Source organism: Berghia stephanieae, chromosome 1, assembly GCF_034508935.2.
Source record: "Berghia stephanieae isolate SIO BIC M18660-M18661 chromosome 1, UCSD_Bste_1.3, whole genome shotgun sequence".
In the NCBI taxonomy this organism is placed as follows: Eukaryota; Metazoa; Mollusca; class Gastropoda; order Nudibranchia; family Aeolidiidae; genus Berghia; species Berghia stephanieae.
The window spans coordinates 45,135,068-45,160,681 of record NC_088360.1 but is presented as its reverse complement, the minus strand read 5'-3'; the positions used below and the strand labels follow the sequence as shown (position 1 = coordinate 45,160,681).

The window sequence follows — 25,614 nt, the reverse complement described above, 5'->3', positions numbered from 1 at the left end:
GTGGCTTCAAAATATTTCTTTCAAATGTACAATATGATTTAAGCTACGCTTATTTGTACTACCACTGCAAATAACGCCAGAGCTTATTTGTACTCTTACTAAAAATAGAATTTGCGTAATTACTAAAAATATAACATTTTATACGGATAGAACTGCACAATGAATTATCTTTAAGTCAAAAAGTGACCACTTCATCTCATCACAATCACATTATAACTATTATTACAAGTTGATTTTGACGGACTTTGGTAATTCTTCACTCTTTTCAAGTCACAGAATACTCAGTTTACAAGGTAAGCATACGAAATGCACATTTTAATTCATTTCTTATTTTTATAACTAAACATGCTTTGGGGTTGTGTGTTTGTTGATTGTGCATCAGCTGACGACACATTTGTCGCTACCGCGAATTACTTAACTTAATTACTTTATTTTGTGAAAAATAACAATAACAGGGCATTAAAAAAATTAAAATACTAATTCCCCCCCCCCCCCCCCAATAATTTAAATCATCCTTCCATGTCAGGCGATTAAAACCAGGTGTTTCAATGTTCGATCCCCAGTCAAAAGGTTGCTAATTTTATCACGATCAAGAGGTTTCGAGTACTCACGACATTCCAGGCTCAGGGTCCTTTAAAAAAATACTTTTCATTCAGTTATTGTTATTATCTTTATTATGGCCGACACATCGTCCATACTTTTTCAAAACTTTTTTTTTTTTTGTGGGGGGGGGGGGGGGGGGGCTGTTTTTTTATATCGGAAAATTGGGTTTTGTATGTTATGTTCATGGAGAGAGAGAGAGAGAGAGAGAGAGAGAGAGAGAGAGAGAGAGAGAGAGAGAGAGAGAGAGAGAGAGAGAGAGGGAGAGAGAGAGAGAGTAATATTTTATAATGATAAGATATCTGTAGTGGTAGTATTATTAGTAGTTTTGAAATGCCTATGATGATGACAATGTGAGATAATTATATTAGTGTGATTATTTTTATTATATTTTTAAAAATTACGTACGGCTATGTCGTAGTGGTATGACACTCGCTTTTGGACCGGAAGGTCCTGGGCTCGAGCCTCGCTCGGCACATAGTTGAGCCCTTGGAAAAGGCACTTTGCTCACTTTCTCTCACCGGACTCAGTTGTAAAATGTGTACTTGGCCGTTAACTGCGTTGTCTCTGTCCGAAGTAATTGTAATATCGCCTAACAGACGTTATGTCCCGTTCAACATGCGAAGTGTTACTGTTATAAACTTTAGCATTGGCATGTATGTGCCTATTTTGCTGTGGTGAATTTAATTTAATTTTTTGTTTTCATCGACAGCTAACATGAAAGAACACTGTTGACGTTACTGGTGTCCTGACAATCCATAAAGATGCTGGCTCAAGGGCTATTCTGGCAAGGTGTGTTGAGGCAAACCTTTGCCTGTGGCAAAACTCATCAATCAGCAAACCATCATCTGGGCCAGCAGACCAGAGTGTCTGCATGCACTTTTTGACAATGGTTAGTAATGTTTTCAAATCTCCATTGCGCCTTTACATTTTTTATTGGTGATCAATAAAATAAATGCTCATTTTTCTAAATGAAAATGGCAAAGCATCATTTGAATTGAATTACTACTGAATGTATTAACAACGACAGACTATAGTTTGTTGCCAAGAGTTTTGTTCTATGGATGTAAAACCAATGAAATTTCAAGTGTGTTGGTGTGAATAATGATCATTTTTTAAAAATTGCTATGTCTTTGACAAATGCATTTTATGACAATAATGCCATTTCCAAAAATTGCTAATGAAATGTGTCTCTTTTTTATTTCAATTTTTCCATCCAGAGCAGGATCAACCCTCTTTGTGGAACTACAAAAAAAGTGGTGGCAAACAAGTAGTGTTGACTTTTTCTGTAAGATTTTCAAGGGTTTGGGAAAGCAAATTGCTTTTTATTCAGAGCTAGTGCACTATTTAACTGTTTTATTGTCTAAAATAGAATTGATTTTGCAGTTCAACTTGACTAGATATCTAATTTTATACGACTTGTCTCTCTAGTAGAATAAAAAAATGAAAAATGAGGATAGCGTGCCATATCATATTTTGAAAAATCATTTAATATATCTAGAAATCATCTGTATAACCTATTGTATACAGTAAATAATTGGGTTTTGTGATTATAATGATGAATTCATAAGGTATGACATCATATTTGACCACAAAATTATTTTATCTCTGGGCGTAAAAAAATCAATTTTACAGCATTTTTTTTTATCTAAGGGGTATGGGTTAGTGAACCGATTATAATTTTTTTTAGACTTAGATCAATCTACAAAATTTTCGTTTTCTTGTCCTATTACGGTCATATTTTGAAAGTTTGATGGATCATTTCTTTCAGTTGTCTGCAAAATCAGCCTTTTAACTTTATGTCAAATTATAGAAAAAGCTTGCGCTTTCTCAAATGTCTGTTTTATGTCATTTGTCTGATTTTCTAGCAATCCTACCTCAATCATTTTCCTTTAAATTATCTTCAAATTTATTCAGAATCTTTTCTATGATTATGATGTGTTTTACATCATGATGTGCAGGTGGTTGGATGGGAGCATCACCCTTGAATCATATACCTATGATGTTCGCATGGGTGTACGATCCGATAGTGATGTCGTTTCTTCTTCTCTTTACTAGCCTATCCTGCTTCTTTGGTTTGTGATTGTATTTTTGACAGGGGATATTTTTTTTCCTGTAAATCCTCTGCCTGTTTGTTCTTGGTTATTTATAATTTAGCTTATGATATCTTTAGGTTATGCTTTTGATTGACATTTGTACTATTTTTGTTAGATTGCTTGTTTTTTTGTTTCAGCGGTCTCTCATATAACCTCAATTGTGTTGGAAGAGACCTAAAGCAACAAACAAACAAAAAAAAACATCATGATGTAAGTGTTTGGGGGTAAATTAAAATTTAGCAATTTTATAAATTTTAAAATTCATTTGTTCCTGTCGATCCGCGCTAAATTTTCAGTTGAAATCAAATAAAAATTCTAAAAAAATTATTCCAAGAGTTTTCATGATATAGCTATTTATGAAAGAAACATTGTGTTTAAATTTGAAAGAAATTTATATGCTAGTTTTTGGTGCATCTATGTTAGAAATTTTAGGGTTTTACGTCTAATTTTAGCTTATGTTGCCCTTGAAAAAGTTTTTTTTTTTTAATTCAGTTAGGTATTTTTGGTGTTTAGCATCAAATTATACATTACATTATTCGTTCATGAGATATAATTAAAGAATTTTAGAACTATAAAGCATATTTGACCACTAAAGTAATTTTTTGGTGAATAACAGCAGATATTAAATTATTTCGCAATTATTTTTCTTAGAGGTATGGGTGAGCGAATCGTTAATAATTTTTTTCAGAATTTGATCAATTTATAAAATATTACTGTTTTCTTGTTCCATATTGGTTATACTTGATGAATGTTGGCCTTTGTCTGCATAATTAGCTTTATTATCAAATTAAAGACAAATTTTTCATTTTCTCAAAATTTCATTGTGCGTCATTCTCTGATTTTCTAACATTCACATCTGGATTGTTTCCCATCAGATTGTCTTCAAATTTGGTCAGAATTTTTCTTATGATGTGTTTTGCATCATGATGGTTGGGTTTTGGGCTAAACAAAAATTTAGCAGTTTTATGAATTTTTAAATCAATTTTTTTTTCCTGTCATGTCAGTCACACCAAATTTTCACTAAGAAATCGAAAAAAAATTCTGAAAAATTTATTTTCAAGACTATTGCTAAACCTATCCATCTTGTTGTAAGAAACATTTTGTGTAAATTTGAAAGAGATCTGTTCGTTGTTTTTTTCTGCATCACTGTAAGAATTTTTGGGGTCTAATTTGAGCTTATATTGTCCCCCTGGTGGTAGGGATTTGGTGGCTAATAGTATTAGCGCTGGTGTTAGGGACTCAGTAATAGCCATGTGGTAGGAACTCGGCGAGTAAAAGTGCTGGTGATAGGGATTCAACGAGTAAAAGGGCTGGTGGTAGGGACTCAGTGAGTAAAAGCGCTGGTCGTAGGGACTCGATGAGTAAAAGCTCTATGACTCACTGAGTAATAGTGCTGGTGGTAGGGACTCGGTGAGTAATAACGCTGGTCGTAGGTGCTCAGTGAGTAAAAGCTCTATGACTCTGTAATAGCCCTGGTGGGAGGGACTCGGTGAGTAAAAGCGCTGGTGGTAGGGGCTCAGTGAGTAATAGCGCTGGTCGTAGGGACTCAGTGAGTAAAAGCTCTATGACTCGGTAATAGCACTGGTGGTAGGGACTCGAAGAGTAAAAGCACTGGTGGTAGGGACTCAGTGAGTAAAAGCTCTATAACTCGGTAATAGCACTGGTGGTAGGGACAGTGTCAGTGAGTAAAAGCTCTATGACTCAGTGAGTAGAAGCGCTGGTGATAGGGACTCAGTGAGTAAAAGCTCTATGACTCAGTGAGTAGAAGCGCTGGTGATAGGGACTCAGTGAGTAAAAGCTCTATAACTCAGTAATAGCACTGGTGGTAGGGACAGTGTCAGTGAGTAAAAGCGCTGGTGGTAGGGACTCGGTGAGTTATAGCACTGGTGGTAGGGACTCAGTGAGTAAAAGCTCTATGACTCAGTGAGTAGAAGCGCTGCTGGTAGGGACTGTTTGTTTGTTTTTGAGGGTTTTACGGCGCTTGCAACACATCAAGGTCATATCAGCGCCAGTAAAAAGGAAGAAATGGGATAGTAAAAAGTTATAGAATTCAATTAAAGCACCCAAGAAAAGGTAAGACAAAGGGGAATTTGTTCAAATGGGAAACAGATGTAGATTCCAAGAGCACACCATCAAAGTACTTAAAGTCTCATCCAGACACAAGCACAGGTCCCGACTAAGAGGAATACACTCAAATGTTAACAAATCAAATATAATATATAAATAAAACATAATACAGTACATAACAGAGAGATGATTTACAATGAAAAAAATATCATCTCCCAAAACTAACTATACATTCGACTGCTTCCCTCTCAGCCAGGACCAGGACAAAACCAAGTAATCTCATTCCAAGACAAAGACAGAAAGCATGTTGGAAAACAGATATAAGGGGATAGAAGACATAGTATGAACCCCCTGCCCACTATGGGAGGTCAGGAACCCCGCTCAGGTGGTAGGGACTGGGTGAGTAATAGCGCTGGTGGTAGGGACTGGGTGAGTAAAAGCGCTGGTAGGAATTCAGTGGTGTCACTGATTTTATGACATTAGAATATAAAGAGATTTACAACTACAATCGGACTAATGATTTTACAAAAGGTCCCCACAAAAGTATATCTTTAAATTATTAAACAAGTCTGTTGATTAAATTAAATTATAATTTTATTTTAAAAGATCAAGAAAATGTCAAAATAAAAATGAAAGTTTTGACAACCAAAATGTACCTATTCCGTAACATATAAAGACACACAAACAAATCTTGTCTTCTTGCTCCTCTGTAATCTTGACACAGCATTGCTCTGATTTTTCGTGAAGATGTGTAGCATAAACACTACTTCACTCTATACCGATCACGACCCAACAAGTATTGAGAACAACCATGCTTCTCAAATTTGTTTTACATACAGGACTTTGCACTATCCTTTTGAATCTGGATAGAGACTTGACCGACTCAATTGTTAACGGGCATCTTTTTACTATCACACTCTTTTATTGGGATGTGATATTACGACTTTAATGTCCCTTTTTATTTCGTCACTGACCGACCACCTTTGAAATTTTGATATTCTACAACACAGTGTTTGGTCTCCTGTGTTATATTTGTTTTATTCTGTACCGACCTGTATAACACAGTTTCGGCCTTCTCTGTGTTATATTTTTATTGGGACATATAGTAACAGATTTGCCTTCTCTGTACTATGAATTGGTCACCCGTTCACGGACTGACACAGTACAGTAGCCTGCACTATGCCTTGTTATCTTCCGGCCCCAAACGTACTTCACACAATCAACCCTGCATTATGTGAAGGATAGCTAGTGACGTTTGGCGACTGAGAGACGTTGTCATTACAAGATAGCATAGCAACAGGTTTGAAAAATACCAACTTGTGGTTGCCTAAAGCTAATATCCCATTGAGACTTAAGCTCGTTCTACAGTAACGTGACAGCCCCACCCACGTTAAAAATTTACTTTTTTGGTGTTTATTACATGAAAATAAATTTTACAAATGGACAATGAGTAAAGGTATTAAGGGAATTCTGTATGAGATTTCCTGTGTAGAGTCACATTTGAAAAATTTCGCAGTCTAACTGTCTCTGTTATCTGGAGTCCCTGTCTGGTCAGTCTGTGTGTCCATAACGTCTGTGGTCTCTCTGTCTGGTCAGTTTGTGTGTCCATAACGTCTGTGGTCTCTCTGTCTGGTCAGTTTGTGTGTCCATAACGTCTGTGGTCTCTGTCTGGTCAGTCTGTGTGTCCATAACTTCTGTGGTCTCTGTCTGGGCAGAGTGTGTATTTATAATGTCTGTGGTCTCTGGTCAGTACGTGCATTTACAATGTCTGGTGTCTCTGAAAAGTCAGAAAGAGGGTTAGAATGGGGATTTGTCTGTATTAAGTCAGTCATGTCGACAATGTCAAAGTCTTTATCTTCAGAGACAAGAGTCAAAAATTGTTCCAACTGGGAGATTCTTTGCAGAAACTGATGTTCTACCATAACTTGAAACAAGCTATTGATCCTGTTTGTCACTGAAGATACAATTCGATACAGCCCTTCCTGTGTATTTGTCACACGTCATACTGGTACAATGTCAGTTTCAGGTTGGTCGTGGATTTCCAGTCTTTCGCCCGCCATGACCCTCATCATCTATGCACATAATATTCACAAGTGGATACAAATATCGATTTACTTTGTATGTTGCATCCATAACAAACACATCACAAAAAACACTCAAATCACGCCTCATTCTTCCCGTTACTTAAAACAAATATTTTTTTTTTTGTTTGTTTGTTGCTTTAGGTCTCTTCCAACACAATTGAGGTTATATGAGAGACCGCTGAAACAAAAAAACAAGCAATCTAACAAAAATAGTACAAATGTCAATCAAGAGCATAACCTAAAGATATCATAAGCTAAATTATAAATAACCAAGAACAAACAGGCAGAGGATTTACAGGAAAAAAAATATCCCCTGTCAAAAATACAATCACAAACCAAAGAAGCAGGATAGGCTAGTAAAGAGAAGAAGAAACGACATCACTATCAGATCGTACACCCATGCGAACATCATAGGTATATGATTCAGGGGTGATGCTCCCATCCAACCACCCGCTTAACAAATACTCAAAACCACCATCCTCATTCACACTGAACTTTGTTACACCTCCTTCCTCCTCTATCTCTCTCAGTAATTCCTGTACCGTCTCACCGTCCGTCCTGTCAATATCAGTCTTGAACAATCTCCGCTGCAAATCTTCGACATCTTTAGGCAATACATTTTATCCTTGGCTTGATTGAATGTATTGCCTAAGTTGGGTTGTGGACACCTTTGTTTGAGCCATAGCCTTCACTGTCTCATTCACGAGGGGCAGGCGATTCTCCGGATAAAGTGAGGATGGCTAAATGTAAAAAGAAAAAAGATTAAAAGTACAAAATTGTATGCAATAGCAGCTAACAAAACAAAAAAAAAGCATCTTATTTTTTATTGACAATTTAAAGACAAAAATCTGCATATAAACCCATAATGCACGAGTTGTGTTTGTCACTCTAAAATACTTGACTGAACTAAAATGCAACAGGCGCTCATCAAATTCAAGGGTTAAATGAATGACTGCAGAATTCCCAAAAAACGTCGCTTCATTGTCTTTGTAACATTTTCATGGCATACAAAAACGCAATAGAGTGGTCACCATTTATAATTAGTCCTCAGAAATCAAGCACTTATAACTGCATCGTACTCATAGTCAAAGTCAAATTTTATTTTGAAAAGTCTATGGACAACCATCAAATCTTAAAATTCCTTATCTGGAACAAAAAAATAAACAAAGACAAAAAAAAAAAGACCCAAAAAAATACCACCACCTAGATCTGCTTATATTGTCTTACAGGACTTAATAGCGCTTACAACACTATAAAAAGGATGATGATGTGGTGACTGATTCAATAGGGAACAGTAGATTTCACGAGCACCTCAAAGATGTACCAATTTTGACATTACCTCAAAGTCTCACCGAGACACAAGCAAAGGATCCTGCTAAAACATTTACATAATGCAATAATATTCAAAACCTATAACTATAACAGTACATAACAGAGAGATGATTTACAGTATAAAAAATCATCTCAAGAAGAAAGGTACTGTATTTGACTGTCTGCCTCCCAACTAAAGACCCCCGCAAGAACCAGGAAAAAAATGAGCAATCTTAATCCATAACAAAGACAGGGAGCAACATGGAACTATATATTACACTCAATAGTGGGAGGGGGGAGGGACAATTAAGTACTGAAAATATAAAGTAACAAGAAAAGAAAAAATAATACATATTTATAAAAAAAATTGAGTCTAATTGCGACTAAAATAGAATTTGCGATTAATTGCTGTCAAGTGTAAAATTTTCGGCAGTGAAAAACTGCAGGGACAAAATGTCGATGGAAAATAAGTATAAAATGAATGAGTCTTACCAATTTATCGCATGGGTGATTTTCATGGTTGTGATTAGCCCCTGTAACCCTCAGAAGCCAGTATTAATTTCAGAGTCCTGCATGGTAAGAAAAACTTTTTATTACAAAATAATAAAATTATCCACAACATAGTATGATAAAATATTAATAGCGTTGTCACTTGCATAACTCAATTGTGAAGGATTTCAACATGCAGATTATAGAGCAATTGAAAATAAATCTTAATAAGACATTCAATAATAATACTAATCCAGCGCAATCAGATTTTTTGAACAAATCAAGTCTTTCACTTTTTAAAACTGTTCTGGTAATAGTTAACTATTGTCTTGCTGCATTACATCGTGCAGCCCGCCCACTGAAGACTGTAAATGAGCTGCAGATAGGCACACATTGCCTCTTCCTCTGGATGTTTTAAAATTCAGAATCAGTTTGATTGCTTTATTAAAATTGTCTTGGCAATCAAGATAGAAAAGCTGATGGTGATAATTTACTTCCGAGTTATTCTGAAATATTATAACCTTGTGCATATAATATTTTCATTTTTTTTTAAATATGTAAAAGTAAAAAAACACCTCCTGCCCCCGTCCAAAAACAACCTCCTACCTCTGGTTAGGGCGAACTCCTTTGCTTGAAGTCAATTGCTTTTTGCCCTGCTTGCATTCATAGACACAAAAGTCATAAATTAGCCAACTTTCCTCAGGGTGATATGATGGAAGCTGAAAAACACGGAATAATATAAAAGATCATAACATAAATACCTAAATATTAAGTTTAAAAATTGCAATATTTTCTCCAACTGAGACAAAGGTGTTACAGTTCAGTACGTTAGAGGAATAAGAAAGTAAGTCGAGAGTTTTCTCGAAGAACTTAAATTTGTGACGTGGTACTCAAATCAGGGACTAGGTCAAAAGCTGAATGGAATGGCACAAATGGAAACCCAAAGGTATGTTGTTTTCAATATTTAAAGTCAATAAAAATTCAAATTCTGTGCATTCTAATATTAGGCAAACAACTACAGACCACACTAAATTGAATTGTATTAAGTAAAAGGATCTTGTCACATTCAATCAAGCTGTCATTTGAGAAAAATTACTTCATTATAAATTGAAGTTCAGATCGCATGTTTGAAGCCGTATTAGGAAAATTCATGTATCTGTGTATAAGCCAAGTTTCATCAAAATCACAGTGGCAACGAGTGTCTAATATTTGCCACCAGATACACTCGTAAAATTTGAGTGTAGGCCTATTTAGCAAAATCATATATTAGGAATGGTTTATACTACATCATAAAGTAGCGCATGCCCGTCATCATCCTGCATCTTTTTTATATATATATATAAATATTAAAAAAAGAATTGAGCTTTCATAAGCCGCAATATCCACCAAACATGCTCAAAGCACTTTACAAAGGATCCATGACTAGCAGCAACACGTAAGAAGTAGAACGTTAGGCGATATTTTTCTTCTGACAGACAACGCTCTTAGCGGATAGGAAATCATACACATGAGTACAGTGAGAGAATGTGAGTCCTTGACGAGGCTCGACCCCAGGGCCTTCCAATCCGGAAGTGAGTGCCACACAGCCGCATATATCTTGGCTGTTCTTGAGAATTTGCCAAACACCTACAAACTAATTAGTAAAAAGAGGGGAGATGGGCAGAAATAGACAGACAGATACACACTCAGAGAGAGAGAGAGAGGGAGAGAGAGAGAGAGAGAGAGAGAGAGAGAGGGGAGAGAGAGAGAGAGAATAATATCAGTTGCCTGTGGTGTCAGTCCATTTAGGAGTGAGGTGGCGGAATAAGTAGTCTAGCACTAGTACTTGGGTAGTAGTAGTAAGTAGTAAATAGGGGAGGTCTTCTGCACGTTCCTTGAGCTAAGGAAAGTATTCCTTCAACTAACCTTAAAATAAAAAATAAAACCTTGTACATTTCCAACACTTGGACCTGCACTATGACCTATAACTAAAACTAACAGACAAAAAAAAACCCCGCTAAGACTCCTCTCCAGTACCTTTCAATATTTCAAATTGAATTATAATGGCTGCGGAAAACTAAAACAATGGTCATATAAGGAAATTTACAAATCAATCAAGTTGTTCTACAGGTTTTAAAATGAAAATATGAAGTAACAAGATATCACTCTAATATAGTGACACCTAACTAACACTAGACATCACACCAGCAGCAATGCTGAGCGGAGTAATTTTACTTTTTTCACTCGCAACCAAGTTGCCACATTGGATTTTCTTTCTTTACTTTTTTTTTTAGTGTTCTGCTAATGTGCAATCTACATTTAAAATAAAAAGTGGCATCTTTCATTTCTTCTAATTCTTAACAGACACGATTATGTCCACTTCACATCTCAACAACAGGGACAATTTTTTTCACTTCTTGAGGCAGTTTTTTCTTACTTCTTTATTGATTTGTTTATAAGTTCTATTGTTCTTCTTTTATTATAATTTCATTGTCAATATCATTTTCATCAGCATACTTTTACAGTACTTTTACCATGTTATTCTTACGCTCTTACAGTTACAGTACAGCAGAGCGATACCTAACGCAGACCTTTAAAGTGCTACTAAATTTGAAAAATTAAAATAAAACGTTTGACAAAAGATCCACAGTTCAAAAGCTAAAACAATTATAAAGTGAAACTACCTCGAGGCTCGAGGAACATCGGGGGTAAGGTCTCCCGCCCATACTGGGCACTGTGGGACTGGAAGTCTAGAGAGCTGCGCCGGTGGAACCCGTGATTTAGTTTCTTAAACGGTTCCGATCATTCAGGAGAGGCGTAGTACCTATCTAGTTGTAGTTATTAGTAGAAGAAGAAGAAGAAGGAGCATGTTCAGGTTCAAGTTCAACCCTCTTAGTTTAGTAGGCACTTGCAAGAATTTTTCAAAATAGTGGCTATGGGTATTAATTTAGCGTAGAAAAATAAAGGGAAGTGAAACATTAACTAGAGTGAAAAATTATCGCTCTGTCTCAACTGGTTAAAAAGTTATGACCGTTTCTGTGGTGGAAAAAATCTATATAGATAGCTTAATAGGAAAAAATGTGACCAAAGCACAGCATCCCAATGGATAATTCAGAAACAGCTTCAGATACAACTTTGAAATTTTTACATGTGGTAAATCAACATCTCTGTAATACATTGCAAACAGAAAATGAATTATTTATTGAGAAAGAAAAGTATAGTTTAGAGCTGAGACAGCTGAAATCAAGGAAAAATAGATCACGACATACAAATGAATGATTGAATGACCCATTGGAATTTTGGAAAAGTCAATAATAAAATATTTATTCACATGAAGATAGACCAAATACACCACTGAATCGGCGTCATTTAGTTGTTCACTTTGAACTTTTCAAAATGAAAATAGACCTCATAAAAGCAAAGATATGAACTGACAAATGTTTGAGGTGGTGTACTCTTCTTAGTTGATAGAGTTAGAGTGAGAATGACGAGAAATGAGTTGCCACTTAATTAAGGAAAAAAATTGTCGTATCAAGTTTACTTACCTTCTTTGTTGACTTTTAAATAAAAAGTACATTATTCTCATTTTCGAATGTTTTCAAATTGGAGAAAAGATGAGAATGTCTCGTTTACCGAGAGGGCCATTTTTTTTGCTTCACACTTCTCAAAGAAAGACCGCGAAAAGTGGAGGCTGGTCGGCGGTCGGCTGGTCCTTGAAAGCTCACAAATGCAACTTTAAACGCATAAGAGTGCTGGGAGTAGGTAGCTACAAATAGGTAAAGGAGCGGTGGTTTGCAACTTTAAACACATAAGAGTTCTGGGAGTACAAATAGTGAAAAGCGGTAGTTTTCGCTATTTGTAGTGGTAGTACAAATAACCACTTCGAAACCTATAACAGTACATAACAGAGAGATGATTTACAGTATAAAAAATCATCTCAAGAAGAAAGGTACTGTATTTGACTGTCTGCCTCCCAACTAAAGACCCCCGCAAGGACCAGGAAAAAAATGAGCAATCTTAATCCATAACAAAGACAGGGAGCAACATGGAAAGGGAAAACAAATATAAGGGATAGAAAAATGTGAACTCTCTGCCCAGAACCCTTCCAAGAAATTTTTTTTTTTAATAAAAAAAAATACAAATTCTGGAACAGTCAATTTTGTCACAAGCTGGTCATCATCTCTCCATCTTAGTGCGCCACCTTGAATGTATCGTAATAAAATATGAGTTGGAATGGCTGTTGTTCTTTAAACATTTGGTCCTGGTGTCAACAGTGCATTTACCTAACTAATCTATTACTATATATTACACTCAATAGTGGGAGGGGGGAGGGACAATTAAGTACTGAAAATATAAAGTAACAAGAAAAGAAAAAATAATACATATTTATAAAAAAAATTGAGTCTAATTGCGACTAAAATAGAATTTGCGATTAATTGCTGTCAAGTGTAAAATTTTCGGCAGCGAAAAACTGCAGGGACAAAATGTCGATGGAAAATAAGTATAAAATGAATGAGTCTTACCAATTTATCGCATGGGTGATTTTCATGGTTGTGATTAGCCCCTGTAACCCTCAGAAGCCAGTATTAATTTCAGAGTCCTGCATGGTAAGAAAAACTTTTTATTACAAAATAATAAAATTATCCACAACATAGTATGATAAAATATTAATAGCGTTGTCACTTGCATACCTCAATTGTGAAGGATTTCAACATGCAGATTATAGAGCAATTGAAAATAAATCTTAATAAGACATTCAATAATAATACTAATCCAGCGCAATCAGATTTTTTGAACAAATCAAGTCTTTCACTTTTTAAAACTGTTCTGGTAACAGTTGAACTATTGTCTTGCTGCATTACATCGTGCAGCCCGCCCACTGAAGACTGTAAATGAGCTGCAGATAGGCACACAGTGCCTCTTCCTCTGGATGTATTAAAATTCAGAATCAGTTTGATTGCTTTATTAAAATTGTCTTGGCAATCAAGATAGAAAAGCTGATGGTGATAATTTACTTCCGAGTTATGCTGAAATATTATAACCTTGTGCATATAATATTTTCATTTTTTTTTAAATATGTAAAAGTAAAAAAACACCTCCTGCCCCGTCCAAAAACAACCTCCTACCTCTGGTTAGGGCGAACTCCTTTGCTTGAAGTCAATCGCTTTTTGCCCTGCTTGCATTCATAGACACAAAAGTCATAAATTAGCCAACTTTCCTCAGGGTGATATGATGGAAGCTGAAAAACACGGAATAATATAAAAGATCATAACATAAATACCTAAATATTAAGTTTAAAAATTGCAATATTTTCTCCAACTGAGACAAAGGTGTTACAGTTCAGTACGTTAGAAGAATAAGAAAGTAAGTCGAGAGTTTTCTCGAAGAACTTAAATTTGTGACGCGGTACTCAAATCAGGGACTAGGTCAAAAGCTGAATGGAATGGCACAAATGGAAAGCCAAAGGCATGTTGTTTTCAATATTTAAAGTCAATAAAAATTCAAATTCTGTGCATTCTAATACGAGGCAAACAACTACAGACCACACTAAATTGAATTGTATTAAGTAAAAGGATCTTGTCACATTCAATCAAGCTGTCATTTGAGAAAAATTACTTCATTATAAATTGAAGTTCAGATCGCATGTTTGAAGCCGTATGAGGAAAATTCATGTATCTGTGTATAAGCCAAGTTTCATCAAAATCACAGTGGCAACGAGTGTCTAATATTTGCCACCAGATACACTCGTAAAATTTGAGTGTAGGCCTATTTAGCAAAATCATATATTAGGAATGGTTTATACTACATCATAAAGTAGCGCATGCCCGTCATCATCCTGCATCTTTTTTATATATATATAAATATTAAAAAAAGAATTGAGCTTTCATAAGCCGCAATATCCACCAAACATGCTCAAAGCACTTTACAAAGGATCCATGACTAGCAGCAACACGTAACAAGTAGAACGTTAGGCGATGTTTTTCTTCTGACAGACAACGCTCTTAGCGGATAGGAAATCATACACATGAGTACAGTGAGAGAATGTGAGTCCTTGATGAGGCTCGACCCCAGGACCTTCCAATCCGGAAGTGAGTGCCACACAGCCGCATATATCTTGGCTGTTCTTGAGAATTTGCCAAACACCTACAAACTAATTAGTAAAAAGAGGGGAGATGGGCAGAAATAGACAGACAGACACACACTCAGAGAGAGAGAGAGAATAATATCAGTTGCCTGTGGTGTCAGTCCGTTTAGGAGTGAGGTGGCGGAAGAAGTAGTCTAGCACTAGTACTTGGGTAGTAGTAGTAAGTAGTAAATAGGGGAGGTCTTCTGCACGTTCCTTGAGCTAAGGAAAGTATTCCTTCAACTAACCTTAAAATAAAACATTGTACATTTCCAACACTTGGACCTGCACTATGACCTATAACTAAAACTAACAGACAAAAAAAAAAAACCCCGCTAAGACTCCTCTCCAGTACCTTTCAATATTTCAAATTGAATTATAATGGCTGCGGAAAACTAAAACAATGGTCATATAAGGAAATTTACAAATCAATCAAGTTGTTCTACAGGTTTTAAAATGAAAATATGAAGTAACAAGATATCACTCTAATATAGTGACACCTAACTAACACTAGACATCACACCAGCAGCAATGCTGAGCGGAGTAATTTTACTTTTTTCACTAGCAACCAAGTTGCCACATTGGATTTTCTTTCTTTACTTTTTTTTTTAGTGTTCTGCTAATGTGCAATCTACATTTAAAATAAAAAGTGGCATCTTTCATTTCTTCTAATTCTTAACAGACACGATTATGTCCACTTCACAACTCAACAACAGGGACAATTTTTTTCACTTCTTGAGGCAGTTTTTTCTTACTTCTTTTAAATTTCATTTTTTTTAAAGCTTCTTTATTGATTTGATTATAAGTTCTATTGTTCTTTTTTTATTATAATTTCATTGTCAATATCATTTTCATCCGTCATCAGCATACTTTTACAGTACTTTTACCATGTTATTCTTACGCTCTTACAGTTACAGTACAGCAGAGCGATACCTAACGCAGACCTTTAAAGTGCTACTAAATTTGAAAAATTAAAATAAAACGTTTGACAAAAGATCCACAGTTCAAAAGCTAAAACAATTATAAAGTGAAACTACCTCGAGGCTCGAGGAACATCGGGGGTAAGGTCTCCCGCCCAAACTGGGCACTGGGGGACTGGAAGTCTAGAGAGCTGCGCCGGTGGAACCCGTAATTTAGTTTCTTAAACGGTTCCGATCATTCAGGAGAGGAGTAGTACCTATCTAGTTGTAGTTATTAGTAGAAGAAGAAGAAGAAGAAGAAGAAGAAGAAGAAGAAGGAGCATGTTCAGGTTCAAGTTCAACCCTCTTCTTAGTAGGCACTTGCAAGAATTTTTCAAAATAGTGGCTATGGGTATTAATTTAGCGTAGAAAAATAAAGGGGAGTGAAACATTAACTAGAGTGAAAAATTATCGCTCTGTCTCAACTGGTTAAAAAGTTATGACCGTTTATGTGGTGGAAAATCTCTATATAGATAGCTTAATAGGAAAAAATGTGACAAAAGCACAGCATCCCAATCCCAATGGATAATCACGTATAATTCAGAAACAGCTTCAGATACAACTTTCAAATTTTTACATGTGGTAAATAAACATCTCTGTAATACATTGCAAACAGAAAATGAATTATTTTGAGAAAGAAAAGTATAGTTTAGAGCTGAGACAGCTGAAATCAAGGAAAAATAGATCACGACATGCAAATGAATGGCCGATTGGAATTTTGGAAAAGTCAATAATAAAATATTTATTCACATGAAGATAGACCAAATACACCACTGAATCGGCGTCATTTAGTTGTTCACTTTGAACTTTTCAAAATGAAAATAGACCTCATACAAGCAAAGATATGAACTGACAAATGTTTGAGGTGGTGTACTCTTCTTAGTTGATAGAGTTAGGAGTGAGAATGACGAGAAATGAGTTGCCACTTAATTAAGGAAAAAAATTGTTGTATCTAGTTTACTTACCTTCTTTGTTGACTTTTTAATAAAAAGTACATTATTCTCATTTTCGAATGTTTTCAAATTGGAGAAAAGATGAGAATGTCTCGTTTACCGAGAGGGCCATTTTTTTTGCTTCACACTCACACTTCTCAAAGAAAGACCGCGAAAATTGGAGGCTGGGGTCGGCTGGTCCTTGAAAGCTCGTCACAAATGCAACTTTAAACGCATAAGAGTGCTGGGAGTAGGTAGCTACAAATAGGTAAAGGAGCGGTGGTTTGCAACTTTAAACACATAAGAGTTCTGGGAGTACAAATAGTGAAAAGCGGTAGTTTTCGCTATTTGTAGTGGTAGTACAAATAACCACTTCGTATGATTTAAGAAAACTAAAGTAAAAGCAAACATTAGATCCGTGAATAAACGAATATTCTGCTTAATTCAAATGCAACAGAATATAACATGCGAAAATAAAAGCTGAAGTACGTGAGATTAAGGTAAAAACAAAAGAGTGGTAAATTATGTAACTGTTAGAAGAGAGAAAATGAAACAAAACAACAAAAAAAACAAAAAGAAAGAAAGAAAGAAATAAAAAAGGAGCGGTAGGCTCTTTCCCCGCAAGAACCAAGAGATGAAATTTCGTCCATACAATGTGAAAGCCATAATAAAATAGTCGACAGGTAAGGTGAGTAGCTAACAAACAATGAACCGCACGAAGCTGTAGCTTGACCAACGGCGTATTGCAAGTCTGAACATGTTCGCCCGTCCGTGGGTCAGAAACTGCCACCTCCTCCTCCTCCTACCCGCCTCCTTATCTCCTCACCACACTGGGCAGGCTTGGACATGTTTGTGCCACTTTGTGGTGCACGTACGAAATGTCAGTTTTCTGTGTATGTGTGTGGAGGGGGGGGGGGGGGGGGTGTTTGCTTTTTAACTGTTGAGTGGATACAGACGTCTTTTTTCACATACTGATCACTTCAATCAACATAGTTGTAACAGACATTTGGACGAAATATTATCATGTATCTTGTCATTCTGTTGCGTCTCGTGGAAAGCGTAATTAATAAAGACACGTTCACACACGATCTATTGTTTAATCAGATGAACGTAACGCCAGTTTTTGTGCTTGTTCTTTTTTCTTTTTTTTTTTTGTTTTTTTGTTTTTTGTTGTTGTTGTGGTTTTTCGTGTTTTGTAGGTTTTTTTGGGTTTTTAAAAAAAATTTAACTGAGGAGTGGACAAAGATATCTAAATAAATGCTTTCTCTCAGCCAGGCTAAGCCACGGTCTTCGACCCCCGTGGCTGAGAAAATGAAGGGTTACAAATTCGTAGAGAATAATTTCATCAAAACCCTAAAAATCATAAAAATATTCAAGACTTTTTTTTCTCCAAAATTTTAATTGGACTTAATATAGAACTATTCTACGTCAAAAGAGCAACTCGCTTCTCAATTGAATTATGTGTTATACACAATACTATTAATATCGCTACTTACAACACAGTCGTTCATTGTTTGAAGTGATACTAAGCTGCTAGGGATTGTGGATTGTAAAAAGTAATTAAATAAAAAGGAATACAGTTTTTAAAAAAAGAACAATATTCAAAACACGGAACGTTTCGGGCTGAAAACCCTTCTTCAGCCATACAAAAATAAAACACTGAAAACAAATACATTACAAAAAAAATAATAATAATAAATAAATTAATTTTTTTAAAAAAACAACAGATCGACGACAGAGAAATATATATATTTGGTACGTCCTCTGTAGAAAAATCTTGGAATGTCAAATACCCAATATTTCTCTGTCGCCGATCTGGCTTTTTTTTAGTAATATTTATGTCTTCATTGCTTTCTTGTTGGCTGAAGAAGGGTTTTGAGTCCGTAACGTTCCGTGTTTGGTATTCTGCTATTTTAAAGCTGTTTTTGTTTTTTGTTTTACATTTTACAGTTAAGTTTTCGTGTGATTTTCTTTTTTGTTTGTTTTGGACTTTCTCTGTTTTTTGGGGGTTTTTTTGTTGCTTCTTTGTTATAGTTATAAATTAATGTCGCTTGTGATATTTATTTAAGGTAATGAGAGCGCTGAAGGAAAAGAATGCAGTACAAATAAGACAAAAGCAGTATCTAGATCTAAGTCTCTTTTTTTTAGAGCTGAGCTGAGCCTCCAAAACCAGATTTGTCAGTCGATTATGCACACCAGCATACACTTTTTTTCGGTCTCAAATAAATTCATTTGGAAACCCCTTGGATATTTTACTTTGGGAACTGAAAACTATTCATTTTGAAATTTAAAAAAAAATTGTAAATAAATATTTAATTTGTATGATTTTAAGTATGTAACCCAGTGGCGTGTATAAAATGAGATATGAGCGGGTAAGAACTGAGTAACCAAGAATGTGTAGTGTAAATTTGTCTATGAATACTTATTATAATAAAACATCTTTTGCCCTTGACATGTCTATTACAACCGATGAAAACAGTGCTAAAAAGTTGAAGTCTTTAAAGATAAAAAAAGAGTTAATTTAGTGATAAAATCTATGATTTTGAGCTCCATCTTCTAACATAGGCTCAATTCAGAGATTGCAACTCTATAGATTCACGGGGCACCGAAAAATGGGAAATATGTAGAGAACAGTAGGCTTCGCCAACCGCCTGCGATGTAAGATGATAGAGGCCTCACCAACCAACCTCGATATACGGCGAAAGAGGACCATTCCAGAAGGCTTCATCAACACCCGTGATAGAGGACCATCCCTGTACTGTAGTCCCCACCACTTCTTAACCGCTGATTCCACAGAAGTAAGGGCCCCAAGTTCCATTTCCTTAACATAGCTGAATATTCTCAATGCATTAGATTTTTAAAAAATCCAAAAAAAAAAAAAAATCAAAAAAATCATGGTATTCAAATACCGCTGTTTTTTTTTTCTTCAAGATCTAAAATAGTGATGTAGTTAGAAGTGGTAGTAGGGATGATGATGTGGTGATTGTTGTAGTGATAGTGGTAGGGATGGTGATGGTGATTGTAGTAGTGGTAGGGATGGTGATGTGGTGTCGTTGTTGTAGTAGTGGTGGTGGCAGAGATTGTGATGTGGTTGTGATAGTAGTGGTAGTAAAGTGGTGGTGGTAGAGATGGTGATGTGGTGGTTGTTGTTGTGTCGTAGCAGTAGTTGTAGGGATGGTGATGTAGTGGTGGTAGGAACGGTGATGTGGTTTGGGGTTGTTGTAATAGGGATGGTGATGTGGGGGTTATAGTAGTAGTGGTGGTGGTAGGGATGGTGATGTTGTGGTGGTTGAAGTAGTGTTTGTAGGGATGGTGATGTGGTGGTGGTTCTCGTAGTAGTGATAGTGATAAGGATGGTAATGCGGTGGTGGTAGGGATGGTATGTGGTGGTTATAGTAGTAGTGGTGATAGGAATGGTGATATGGTGGTTGAAGTAGTAGTGTAGGTAGGGATGGTGGTCGTAGGGCTGGTGATGTTGTGGTGGTTGTAGAAGTGGTGGTATAGATGGGATGGTGATGTGCTGGTGTTTGTCATGTTGTAGTAGTAGGGATAGTGATGTTGTGGTGGTTGTTGTAGTTGGGAAAGTGATGTTATGGTGGTCGTAGTAGATGTGGTAAGAATGGTGATGTGATAGTGGTTGTTGTAGTAGTGGTGGTAGGGATGATGATGTGGCGATTGTTGCTGTAATGGTGGTAGGTATGGTGATGTGGTGGTTGAGTAGTAGTAGTAGTAGTAGTAGTAGTAGTAGTAATGGTGATAGGGATAGTGATGTTGTGGTGGTTATTGTAATACAGTGGTAGTAGGGATATTGATGTGGTGGTGGTTGTAGTAGTGGTGATAGGGACGGCGATGTGATGGTAGTTGTAGTAGTAGTGGTAGGGATGGTGATTGTAGTACTAATGGTAATAGGGATGGTGATGTGGTGGTTGTAGTAGTAGTGGTTGTATGGATGGTGATGTGGTGGTAGTCGGGATAGTGATATGGTGGTTGTAGTAGTACTGGCATCGCGGAAAATTGCCATTTGAAATCCCAAATTTTGCCAAATTTTGCCACAAAAAAATGACAATTTTGCCACAAAAAAATAGAAAAATTTGCCACATTTGGCCGTAAAAATTGCCAAATTTTGCAAATTTTGTTAACTAATCAGATAACTTTTTTTCGTTCCCAGGGACCCCAAATACTACAATGATCTGAAGATGCACACAAAAGTCACTCAGGTGCAGATCAGAAAGAAAAATGATTTAAAACATCAATCTTAATCTTATATCAAAACAAAAGTACGAAAAACCTGCAAAGAGAGGTATCAAAATTTAATTAAACAAGATATTCATAAGAAATAAAACTGTTATAATAAAGGAACACCAAAGCCTTTAAGTTTGCTTCGTTGAGCCGCCTTCTCCTGTCTGAAAATACAAGATTATAAATGGAGAAGGACCTCTCAGCATCAGCAGAATTAAGGCAGGTGTATATGTATCTCTTTGCCAGCGTAGCAAGATGGGGAACATCTGAGCTAACACTGTTCCAAAAAACAGTCAGATCAAGTGGAATGCCTCCAGATGCCGACACTGCTCTTGGACCAAGAGACTCTTTATATCGAAGTACTTCTGCACGAGGTACTTCATGAATACCAGGAATGGTCAAAGAATCAATATAAGAGTCAGCAATAAACACTAAATTGCAAGGATTGAAGAAAGGTATCTCCTTCAATAATTCCATCCCTGGTTGGCCTTCCGTCGATGAATATTTCTCAAGCTTTTCATTGGCCAAAGAGAAAGCTTGACAAAAACTATCCTGGAGCTGAAGCTTGAGATGTTGGTCCAGGTCATGCGGACAGTGTCTTTCTACATCTTGTAGGGTTACATGGCAAGATGAAAACTGGTCCTTAATTTCCATGAGCTTTGACCACGCCTGGTGAAAATAGAAATAAGAATAAGGCAAGGATTAAAAAACATAAGAAAGTATTTTTGTTTTGTAATTCTTTTCGTGCTCTAGTCAAAGACATTCAACTGTAATGTTGTGTCCAAAGGCAGAGTTTCAACAAAGATGGAATCGTTTCATTAATAATGATACCTGCTCTTAATCTTATAAAATAAGATTTAAAGGTAGGAGGAGAAAATGAATATTTACTGTCATGGCGATTGGACGTTGGCTTTGGAATACATCAGTAGCTACAACGATGGACTGAGACTGCTGGATTATAAAGCTCATCTCTGCTTGAATTAACTGGCGCTCCGACACCGAGCAGAGGATATCATTCAAGTAGACTAACGACTCTGGAGCCGTGCGCCCACAGTGCTCCATTTCCTTCGCAATGAATGTGGCAAAGTGCTGCACATTTTTCTCATGGTATGAGACCGCTTCAAACCAACAATTCCATCTGGATTTTGAAAAGGAAGTAAAAGAAATGATGCATTTTTAATTCATTTGTTAAATTGAATATTTATTTGAAAAGAAGATAACATTATACCTACTTAATCTATCAGTTTTGGCCTTATAGTATAGTTTGTTGAATTTACCATCATCATATGACTTGACCTAGTGAGGACTAATGTTAGGCATTGACTTTAATGGTTGACTATGACCCTCTTACTTTACCCAGAAATAATTGTGCAAGATAGCTTCCAATATTTATTTTTTAAAATTCTAGTGCATTTTCTTAAGTCAATGGTTAAAGCAAACTAACTTTGAAATGAAAACATGATGACAATCTAAAAAGATAACATAATGGAATAATCAATTCTATTAAGCCATAGCAAGCACTTTCCCAGTCAGATACTTAATTAAAGCTCATCTTTTCAACAAAAAAAAAGGGAGCAGATTACTATAACTGTAACATGATACTACTAAATATGGTTACTAACATATCAAATTAGGTGTAATAAGAATGACTGACCCTCCTATTTGTCAATATCCAATATTAACAATGTGTCACCTTTAGGTGAAAAAAGTTTTTTTAAAGACCCAGATGAATCATGACCAAGAAAGGAACATTCTCTAAATCTCACCGTGTCGCGATTGGGTTTGGAGGCATCTTTGGAGATTTGACGAGTGGTGTCAGGAATCGCAGATATCTTGCCTTTCTGGCATTGGCGTTCCAAAATATCGCATTTGCAGCTTTGACGAATTTGTTGGTGCGATTGAAGGGCTTTCTGAAGGCATCACCCACTAGGCTCATGATATGAGCCATGCATGTGATATGCGTAGCATTTGGCATGAGCCCTTTCAATACATCATTGAAAGCCTTCCTCATGTATGCTGCATTGTCTGTGTTTACGGTGACGACGTCAGTAAACTTGATGCCAGTGGAGACTAAGCATTCAATTATGGCCGTCGCAACGGTTGTGTGGTTTGTGACAGACAAAAATCTTGTGTCCAAGAGGTAACTTTGGACTTTGTCCACATCAGCGCTCAAGGGTTCCAGTGGTGCAGCTAAGACATTGAGGACAAACCTGAAAAGATAGGCGATACAAATAAGAGAAAACACAAAATAACATATAGGGAAGGATGCAAAGGTGATATCATAATTGCTCTCAGCATTTAATTATAGAATTCAAACTAAGGATTCGAACTGATCACTGTGTATGTTGTGTTGTGTAGTACGCCCATATATATATATATATATATATATATATATTATATATATATATATATATATATATATATATATATATATATATATATATATATATATATAGATGTGTGTGTGTGTGTGTGGTATATATATATATGATTGTGCGTGAGTGTGTGTGTGGGTGTGTATTCACCTGCCTCCTACTCCTATATATAAATTACTCTTTCGCTTTAGTTTCTACAAAGATTGTCAGTCAAAAACAAAAAACAAAACCCACCTTCCAACATCATCAGACATTTCATCACAGATGATGGCCACAGGCTTGTTTATAACTTTCTTATACACCACTTCTTTTTTGTTGGTGAACTCCCTCTTTAAGTAGCATTCCTGCAGCTGATGAGCTTGTGGAATGGCACCACCGTTTTCAACTCTTGTCTGCAAGAAGTTTCTGACTGCTGGGTGGTCAACCTTCGATAAGGGAATGTTTGCTGCAGCAAACATTGACACAACTTCATTGCAGATATCATTTCTTGCTGAAAGAAAGAAATTTAAAAAATAGTTTGTTAATGTTCACAAATATGAATAGCTTTAAAAAAATAAGCTTTATATGGCGCAATATCCACTAAACGTGCTCAAAGCACTTTACAAGGGGACCGTGGCCAACAGCAACATTTAACAGGTAGGATGGGACATGAAGCCTGTTAGGCGATATTACAATTTTTTCGGACAGAGACAACGCTGTTAACGGCCAGGTACTCATTTTACACCTCCATTTCATGAGAGAATGTGAGTAAAGAGCCTTCTCGAAGGACTCAACTATGCGCTGAGCGAGGCTCGAACCCAGGTCCTTCCGATCCTAAAGCGAGTATCTTTTCACTATACCACAAAGTAATAATAAAAAGAACAACAAAGATAATAATAATAATAATAATAATATTAATAGTAATAGTAATAATAATACCCTCATCTTTTATATAGTTGTAATTGTATAGATTTATAGAGCAATATCCACCCAAAACTAAGTACTCATTTAGAGGGAAAGGGTGCACCACTCACCTTGCGTTGAAACTGTAGACGGTTTCTTCAAAACAGAATCCAATGTCCTCTGCTTCTTCACCGCTTCACTCTCATCCACGTCAGTGGCATGTGACCTCTTCATTCTTTCTTCTTTCGATTTATGGTCTGCGGAATTGCGGTGGCTATCTACAGAAGACTTTCGTAAATGGTCAATAACCTTGTTGCATGGTGTGCAGAATAGCTTTGAACCACTGACGTGGGTCCACTGGCTGTATTCTGAGTGTCGCTGGTGTGCAGTGACATGGCGAGCACATTTTGCCTTCTTCATATCTAAACCAAGGAACTTGTCCATAGCGAGTTTGTAATCAACAAGTAGATGTAAGATAAAAGAACGCTGGTAGCGAACTCAATTGAAGATAACAATAATAGCGTCACTCGTCACTAAGGTGAAAGTGAAAGTAGAAAAACTCCTTTTAATTGCAATGTAACGGCTGTTAGTAGTATGGCAGTTTAAAAACCAGACTGGGCAGCTTCCAGTAGCAGTTAAAACAGACCAGGAGCTATGAGAAAATGAAAGAAAGGGACGATGCTGACTTTCGGAAATTCGCCACTTTAAAAAAAACCACTCGGGTTAAATAATGGTGAAAAATTTAGATTTTTCATGAAAATTGTAAAATTTGCGGTAAATTGCGGAAAAGTGCCAATTTTGCGGCCGCAAATTTGCCATTGCGGCCGCGAAAAACCACGATGACAGGTAGTAGTGGTGATAGGGATGGTAGTGATCATTATGACGTGCTAGTGGTGATTGTTGTAAGGAAGATAAGGGAAATGATGTAAAAGTACATAGCGGTTGTAGTAGTGGTGGTTGTAATGATGATGATGTGGTGGTGGTGGTTGTTGTTGTTGTAGCAGTAGTAGTGGATTAAAGACGGTGAAGATGAACTGGTGGTGATTATGGTGGGAGTGATAATAATGATGATGTGGTGACGGTTGTAGTGTAGTGGCGATTTGCTGGTAGTGGTGGTGGTCTGGTAAGTGGTAGTGACGATGATGGTGTTGTTTGCTGTTTTGATAGTTTTTTGATGAGGTGATGGCGGTGGTTGTTTTGTTTGTTTGTCAAGGAGTCCTTGAATTTAAGGAGACCACAGGAACCCTGATAAGATGATAGAGGACCATTCCAGTAGGCTTCACCAACCGCCTGCGATATAAGGTGAAAGAGGACCATCCCATCCCTGTACTGTAGGACTCACCATCCACCCGCGATAAAGGGTGATAGATGACCACTCCAGTGGACCTCAACACCCGCCTGTGATATAGGATGATAGAGGACCACCCCTGTAGGCCTCACCACCCACCTGTGATATAGGATGATAGAGGACCACCCC

The 25,614-nt window shown here is 36.5% G+C and overlaps 2 protein-coding genes and 1 long non-coding RNA gene across 4 annotated transcripts in view; 2 read left to right on the top strand and 1 right to left on the bottom strand.

Moving 5' to 3' along the window:
• Positions 1-25,614, top strand: part of LOC144975924 (uncharacterized) — a 437,885-nt gene that overhangs the window by 372,589 nt on the left and 39,682 nt on the right. The gene's annotated exons all lie outside the window — the stretch shown is intronic.
• On the top strand, positions 138-3,023 carry LOC144975845 (uncharacterized). Its single transcript, XR_013645993.1, has 3 exons — positions 138-293; positions 1,313-1,492; positions 1,821-3,023. It is a non-coding gene; the product is annotated as an uncharacterized LOC144975845 (long non-coding RNA).
• On the bottom strand, positions 20,937-24,677 carry LOC144975824 (uncharacterized). Its single transcript, XM_078920016.1, has 5 exons — positions 24,269-24,677; positions 23,490-23,745; positions 22,647-23,090; positions 21,769-22,018; positions 20,937-21,549 (listed from the first exon to the last, which is right to left on the bottom strand). Exons 1-5 carry the CDS (start codon positions 24,579-24,581, stop codon positions 20,956-20,958), a joined length of 1,857 nt encoding a protein of 618 aa, XP_078776142.1. The 5' UTR covers positions 24,582-24,677; the 3' UTR covers positions 20,937-20,955.